The sequence below is a fragment of the Nematolebias whitei genome, chromosome 1 (assembly GCF_014905685.2).
Source record: "Nematolebias whitei isolate Nwh7 chromosome 1, NemWhi1, whole genome shotgun sequence".
In the NCBI taxonomy this organism is placed as follows: domain Eukaryota; kingdom Metazoa; phylum Chordata; class Actinopteri; order Cyprinodontiformes; family Rivulidae; genus Nematolebias; species Nematolebias whitei.
In genome coordinates, this window is record NC_056498.1 from 79,740,221 (window position 1) to 79,748,575 (window position 8,355).

Consider the following 8,355-nt stretch of genomic DNA (forward strand, 5'->3'; position numbering starts at 1 on the left):
ATGTGGTTTGAGAAATATTTAGTTAACAAAGTGTGTGAGTCTCTGCTGCTACCACACCACACTGAGCTTAGTAACTGTAGGACTGATGGAGGAGCGGCCATCTTGGATGAGACTGATCCAGAAGATGATCAGCTGATTATTTCCTGGTTTCGAACCTCTGCTTCACCTTCAGATCCAGCAGGTGGCTCCAAAGCACCCCTCAAAAAAGAGCCTTCTTGTCCGAGCTTTCTGCGCCCCCCCCACACACACACACCCACACACACACACACCTTCCTGCAGATTTATAACAACTGGAGCGCGCAGTTAAACCCGGGTCCATAGAGCCGGTTTAGTAACAGCAGGAATAAAGAGGGCGGTGCGGGAGCTGCGGGATGGGCCGGAGGTACAACCAGAACCATGTAAGCTAACAGTTCCTGGCGAGCGGGGCTGGGGGGGGGGGGGGGACAGATCCCTGACTGGGGTCTGAATGATGGAGGAAGGCACGCAGCAGCATGAAGCGGAGGCTCCGTCGGAGGACGAGGAGCTTCTAAGATGGAGCAAGGAGGAGCTGGTGGGGAGGCTGCGGAGAGCGGCGGAGGAGAAGAGGGAGGTCATCGTGGAGCACGGCCATCTGATGAGGGAGGTGAACCGGAGACTGCAGCAGCACCTGAGCGAGATCCGGGGGCTGAAGGTGAGGCGGGACGTGCGGGACTGGTCCCTGCATGGGCGTGTGGGCGTTCTCCAGGGCCGGGGGGCTGCAGGACAGAGGGGTCCCTCTGGACCAGGTTCAGCACAGTCTGGGCCAGTCTGCAGTGCTTTCCAAGTCTGGATAAAAATGAATAAATAAATAAATAACAAAAAAAAAAAAAAATAGTAGACTGATTTTTCTTTTCTAATTTACACAAATCAAAATTAAACAAAAATAAATATCTCTAAATTAATTTAGTAAATAAAAGATATTTAAAATAACTGTGTGAAGTAACTTAGTTTTTATTTTATTTATTTATTTTTACAAAGTATAGTCTAAAAAATGCAACAAATCAGGCAATAATGCATTTTGTTAAAACAATCATGAAACAACTTTTTCTCACTGTGGAACAAACTTCCTACACATCGAGGTATATATATTTTTTACATTACTTAAAATGATACTGAATACAAAATCTGCTTAAATACTTGAATGTCATGGTATTATTGCTATTTAAGAGACATTTTTTAATCACCTAAAGACAGAACACAATAAAAACATTTTTGTCTTTGAGTGTGTTTGTTTGTCTGTACTGTTAGAAATAAATCTCATGCACTACTGTTTAAAGAAACTCTCAGAATGTAATCATTAGATGAGCATGTACAACCTCAATCAAAATGGCCACCACAGCCAACTGTCCTTAGCAAACACAAAACTGGCTACATTACAGTCAGATATTGAGGTAAAGGTTATACCCTGATGCATGCTCAATAATCCAGGTAGAAAAATCTAAAAAAGTTAAATCTGGTCCTCTGGACATTCAAAAAAACCCAAAACAAAGCAAAACAACAAAAAATGTAGAAACGTTTCGTCTCTCGTCCGAGAGACTTCCTCAGTCTGAGGTGCTGTTTTCAGCTCAGTCTCTTAAATAGCACCTTCTCAGAGTGGATCAACCAGTTTGCTGCTGACAACCAAAACCAGCTGATCACATGCTCAAGAAGGACCATCAGCCTAACAATGGATCATTAGCACACTGATGGCTGTGTACTATTCACAGAGGGCTGAGTGATACTAGGAATCACAGCATTGTAAGAGGGGACAATTGAACACGTAGGCCTCCACCCCTGTTTAATGATGGACGATTTCTTTTCACAAAGATGGCCGGGTTAAAAGGTTAAAAGGTAAAGGTTATACGTTTATAAGACAATAGCTTATTTCTTAAGACACACCTGTTTGAAGACAGATTTATACGGGTTTGGCTAAAAGAAATGAATAGAAGTCAGTAAAATGGGTCAGCTGTGGCTGAGTGGTTAGAGCAATCATCCTCCAATGCGAGAGTTGGGGGTTCGAGTCCACCAGCAGTCACATGTCATATTGTCTCTGGGCAAGACACTGAACTCCTCATTGCCTCTGATGTGTGTCCCATCAGTGTATGAATGTGATAAAGCTCTGATTATTCTTTGTATAAATCTAGTAGAGTGCTGTATGAATGGGTGAGGGCACAGATTGTGTTGTAAAGAACTTTGAGTATCTCAATAAGATAGAAAGGTGCTATATAAGTACATTTACCATTATCCATTTAAAATGTCTTATTATGGGTAGAAATACAAACTCGTGTTTGTTTTTCTTTAAACCAGGATGTGAACCACAAACTGCTGGAGGACAACCAGGAGCTGCGGAACCTGTGCTGCTTCCTGGATGATGACCGGCAGAAAGGGAAGCGGCTGTCCCGAGAGTGGCAGCGTCTGGGTCGGTTCAGCGCCAGTGTGATGAGGAAGGAGGTGGCCATCTACCTGCAGAAGGCAAAGGAGCTGGAACAGAGGCAGATGGAGGTCATTGGCGAGAACCTGGAGCTGAAGGAGGTGTGCTTGATGCTGGCTGAGGAGAGAGCTGCAGCTACAGATGGAGGCAGGTGCCATGGGGGGCTTGGAGGTCAAGGGGACCCCGGCTGCAGGAACTCCATAGACAGCCAGAGCAGTGTGTCTCATTTGGTGGGAGGCGGGCCTGCATACAGCCTGCTGCGGGATGTTGGCGATGGGAGCAGCACCTCCAGCGCAGGGAGCACAGACAGCCCTGATAACCCCCACCACAAACCTCCTCTCCTGAGCTCTGTTGCCAGCCTAGGGTCTGGGTCAAGGTATGTCTCCTTAGAGCGATACAGAAACACGTGTAAGTCCCCTGCAAGGAGGCACAGCTTGAGCATGGAGTACCACACCTTCCCACAGTCCTGCTGCACCTCAGGGAGGTCCCTCACAAACCTGGACCCCCATGGAATTAATGGAGCCAGCCCTGAGAAACACAAGTCTCCTGGTAGGTTACAATGTGACCCCCACCCCAAAGCTTGCAGCACCGACCCCCAAGTCCAGAAACAGTTTCTGATGTCAGCGAGTGGGGACAAGGACATGGCTAAGTCCAGTCCAAAGATGAGTCAGAGACAGTGGCAGGGTCACAGGGCTGGTGTCGGCTGTAATGGTCCTGAGGGCAAGCAGGCAGCGATGGGGACCCCGGAGCACTTGAGGAAAGAGCGGGTGATTGTTGGGTGTCCAGAATCTATACGACACCACCATCAGCATGGCCCTGGGACAGAACATGGCAAGGGGAGGTACAGCAGGGAAAGGGGTACCAGAAGACCTGTGGGAGAGGAGACGAGCCCCCAACACCAGAGTCTATACAACGGTAGACACACAGTAACACCTGTATTTTAATAGTTTCTGCCCAGATAACTAACGTTTGTACAGATGGCCCAACTGAGAATTATTGGATTTGGTACCTGGATGATTGGGCATGAACTTTGTTAACGTTTGTACAATTTCAAGACAGATTTGTGTCTGTTGGTTTCTTTGGTTTGCAGGGTTTCTGAATCAAACACATTGATCTGATTTAGTGTGTCAGTTTTACAGATAAAGCTAAGTTTGTCTCTGGCTGAAAACAGTTTTCTTTAAAGTAAAATCTTGTGAGGTCTGACTCATTTTGCAGGCCCTCTTTCCTCTGATCCTTCCAAAAGCAGCTGCTGCAGCATCTGGGAGCTGCTTATGCATGCACACTGCTGTCCTTTTGCTTTGTAGAGGCTGCACACTCTGGGACACGTTCTATCCCTGCTAACTTCGGAGCGGTCATATATGAAACGTTAAAGCACTGCAAAACACTTTGACAAAACTGAAACTGCAAAATAAACTTTTTAATCAAAGCAGAGGAACAACTTAGAGACACCTCCATGACAACAAGTCATACCATCAACACTGGTCTTTGTATGCAGGGATGTCTAGATCTTGTTTTTATTCACTATACTTTCATTCAACCTTTATTTATACAGGTTAATCCCAATGAGCCTCGGGAACTCATTTATAAGAGAGACCCGAATTTTTAACAGAGTGATGACAACACTGGACAACAATGACAACAATAGACAATCATAAATGATGCGTACAAATTATATATTTTTTTAACAAGTTAAAATAAAATTGCAACCAATAGGTCAATCAAAAGGAAATGTAACAAAAACAGCTAGATTATAAGGCAGTGTAGAAAACTAAAAACAGGAACATGTTTGCATTGTTTTTTGTCAGGAACTTAACAGATGTAGTGAACTAGGCCTGAGGTCAAATCCTGACCTTAAGGACCTTATGGGACAGAAACTGTCATTTCATTGATTTGAATCCAGAAATACAGGTTGACCCATCCTGAGACTTTCTTTCTTGAATTAATCAAGTGAAAGAAGACTACTTTCGATTATCATTACTATTTTACAAATGTTTGATAATCAAATTGTGTTAGTTCAAACAATATTTAAATGTTGAAGTGAACTACTCATTTTTAATTAACTGTGAAACAGTAATAATGATTTTTAATCCTCATTCAAAGTGAAATCAAGTTGGAATATGTTACAGAGTAATGATTCAATTTCTTGATCGTCTGTTTGAAATGAGCAAGTTGTGTAAGTTGGTCAAAGTTCAAGTTTCGGTCAACTGCAAGTTTACTGAAAAAGAAATGTCATGTTTAACTTTTACATACATCTAGATGTAGATGAACATATGCTGATATATATTCATAAATTAAACGGATTCTTTCATTTTTCTGGACTGGATAATATCGTGCATTGAATAATTAAAAATGTAACGTGAGACGTTAATTATCTTTGACTCACCAACGACAGTGGGTCATTTATTAACAGAATCAAGTTTAACACATCACACATTTACATTAATTGGCAAAAATTGAAAATAACAACAGCTTATTTAGGCTAGTTTTACAAGGAGGAAACAATACGGCGATTGTTTCCCTTGCTTCTGGATTAATTTGCTAGCAGATAGAAGAATTTTAAAGATGGGAAATGAAGTTTAAGTTGAGAGAGATGGGGAGGGAATTTGTCTGTTATAACCAGAAACAGCACGCTCCTTCTAGACCAGCTTGACCCAACGGTACACTTTGGTTGAGATCACTCTTTACCTTTGCAGATGATAGTTTCAGCGTTGGTGTAGAGCTTTCCTTTCAACTCTTCCAGCGTCTCCGTAAGAACAGCTAAACCTCGGGAGTCGTGAGATCATCCAGAACAGACATTTCATAATTCCCTGATCTTCTCTCGTTCAGCTTGATTTTTCTTTCTCCAACATCCTGAATTCCAGCCTTCTGAACTCTGGAACTGCATTCTCTCAGCGTTCTCCTCAGCGTTCTTCCCAGAACTGCCGAGAACTTCTCAGAACTACTGAGCTCTCCAGAACTCGACTGGAGCTGGAACCTCTGCAGAACTTCCGTGAACTAGGAAGTGTTGCACCTTTTAAAAAAGGTCACTTCCGGTTCATTTGAGAACTTTCTGATTGGTCGATGGACCAAAACAGAGGTGTGTTTTTTTGATGTAAGGTGTTATTAAAAAGTCAAGGAAAAAGATTAGGATTGTTTAAGAACAGACAGAAGATATTATGAAGAACTCAGACTTCGTGGAGTCAATTCTCTAGTATCTTGCTGTAAAAGTTAAACATGACATTTCTTTTTCAGTAAACTTGCAGTTGACCGAAACTTGAACTTTGACCAACTTACACAACTTGCTCATTTCAAACAGACGATCAAGAAATTGAATCATTACTCTGTAACATATTCCAACTTGATTTCACTTTGAATGAGGATTAAAAATCATTATTACTGTTTCACAGTTAATTAAAAATGAGTAGTTCACTTCAACATTTAAATATTGTTTGAACTAACACAATTTGATTATCAAACATTTGTAAAATAGTAATGATAATCGAAAGTAGTCTTCTTTCACTTGATTAATTCAAGAAAGAAAGTCTCAGGATGGGTCAACCTGTATTTCTGGATTCAAATCAATGAAATGACAGTTTCTGTCCCATAAGGTCCTTAAGGTCAGGATTTGACCTCAGGCCTAGTTCACTACACATATGTTTAGTCACTTAGAAAGGTCAAGGTTGAGAGCTTCAGATCTTTTTATAAGATATTCCAGGAAACAGGAGCGGAGTAGGAGAAGATCCTTTTGCCAAGTTCAGTCCTCACTGAGGGAGCACTGCAGGTAATAATGTCCTGAGAGCGCACGCTGTAGCTGCACTCATGCAGAGACATGTAGGAGAAGATATCTGAAGGCAGCAGACCAAGAAGTGATTTAAAGATGAAAATGTACCAGTGGGAGAGTCTGCGTGAAATTAATGATGTCCAGTTAACCAGTAAATACAGTGTTGGTACGGTAGTTACAGCCAGTTATGAATCTTGGCGCACCATGATAGACAGCATCCAGCATCTGCAGGGTGCTTGTAGGAGCATTCATGTAAAGGATGTCACCGTAATCAATGGAGGGAAGGATAATTGTGGTTACAAGGTGTTTCCTAGCATTCAAAGTTAAACAAGATCTATTTCTGAAAAAGAAACCCAGTTTAACTTCCAGCTTCCTTAGCAAGTTTTCAACGTGAAGCTTTAAAGCTTTCCCTCCATTGATTACGGTGACATTATTTACATGAACGCTCCTACAAGAACCTGCAGATGTTGGATGCTGTCTATCATGGTGCACTAAGATTCATAACTGGCTGTGATTATCGTACCCACCACTGCACCCTGTATTCACTGGTTAACTGGACATCATTAACTTCACGCAGACTCTCTCACTGGTACATTTTCATCTTTAAATCACTTCTTGGTCTGCTGCCTTCATACATCTCCTCCTACATGTCTCTGCGTGAGTGCAGCTACAGCGTGCGCTCTCAGGACATTATTACCTGAAAAGTTCCCTCAATGAGGACTGAACTAGGCAAAAGGGCCTTCTCCTACTCCGCTCCTGTTTCCTGGAATATCTTACAAAAAGATTTGAAGCTCTCGACCTTGACCTCTCTAAGTGGCTTTAAGAATCTGTTGGACTCCTGGCAGGGTCCAATGCTGACATGTTCCTGTTTTTAGTTTTCTACATTCGCCTTAGAATCTAGCTTTTTTTTTTGTTACCTTTTTCTTTTAGCCATCCTATTTGTACCCCCCCCCCCCAAAAAAAAACAAAAAAACCTGCAGTATGACTTTTTATAATAGTTTATTGTTGTTGATGTTGTCCATTGTTGTCATCTTTCTTTGTTGAAATCAGGTCTCTCTTGTAAATGAGTCCTCGAGGCTCAATGGGATTTACCTGCCTAAATAAAAGTTGAATGAAAATAAAGAGAGATGCAAATTGACCAAGATACCCAAGTATTTATAGGAACCAACAAACTCTATCGGGACACCATTTGAGAATAAAATCAGAGGAATAACTGCTGGGATCGACTTCCTGTTTGAAAACAACATCCCTTTGGTTTTGTCGGTGTTTAGGACAAGTTTGCAACAGAACAAATCAGTCTGGATGATGCCGAAAACGGATTGCAAAAGCTAGAAAGCTTGAGCAACTGTTTTAGCTCGACAATAAACAACTGTATCATCAGGATAGATGTGTAAGGAAACTAATTAATACTAATTAAACTAATACTAATTAACCCTCATATCATTTTTAATCTTTATAATCAAAGAAACCAATATAACTGCAAGTAACGAAGCCTTATGTCTTTAAAGGCTTACAGAATCCTAACCTTTCTTGACGGAAATTCATTATCGTCCAACTCCTTTCAAGTCACAGTTTTAAACTAAGTTCATCTTCTAAACAGGTTTCTCTTGAAAATGAGTCCTCATGACTCAGTGAGACTATCTATACTGTATAAATAAAGGTTAAATTAAATAATAAAAAAAAAAATCTTGCGTCAAGTTAGCCTTTTTGCTCAAACGTTGAAATTAACGTTATGTACAATCAATATTATGTCATGCATAGAATATGGTATGTGTTGTGGATGCTTCTCAGCTACTACCACCCCAACTTTTTGCTCATTATAGTCCTGTTTGCAGCATAGTGCTGTTAGTAGTGTGGTTCTGTTAGCAGCATGGTGCTGTTAGCAGCGTGGTGCTGTTAGCAGCATGGTCCTGTTAGCAGCATGGTCTTGTTTGCAGTGTGGTCCTGTTAGCAGTATGGTCCTGTTAGCAGAATGGTCTTGTTTGCAGTGTGGTCCTGTTAGCAGTATGGTCCTGTTAGCAGAATGGTCCTGTTTGCAGTGTGGTCCTGTTAGCAGTATGGTCCTGTTAGCAGAATGGTCCTGTTAGCAGTATGGTACTGTTAGCAGAATGGTCTTGTTTGCAGCATGGTCCTGTTAGCAGAATGGTCTTGTTTGCAGTGTGGTCCT

General features: G+C 41.8%; 1 protein-coding gene across 1 annotated transcript in view; it reads left to right on the forward strand.

The window, feature by feature from the left end:
* The first annotated feature begins 463 nt into the window (after window positions 1–463).
* LOC119420334 (coiled-coil domain-containing protein 85A) overlaps window positions 464–8,355 on the forward strand; it is a 46,161-nt gene continuing 38,269 nt past the window's right edge. Inside the window, exons 1-2 of the mRNA XM_037687724.1 lie at window positions 464–670; window positions 2,305–3,343. Of these exons, the coding sequence (XP_037543652.1) occupies window positions 467–670; window positions 2,305–3,343 (1,243 nt within the window). The 5' untranslated portion in view covers window positions 464–466. The remainder of the gene's footprint in view (window positions 671–2,304; window positions 3,344–8,355) is intronic.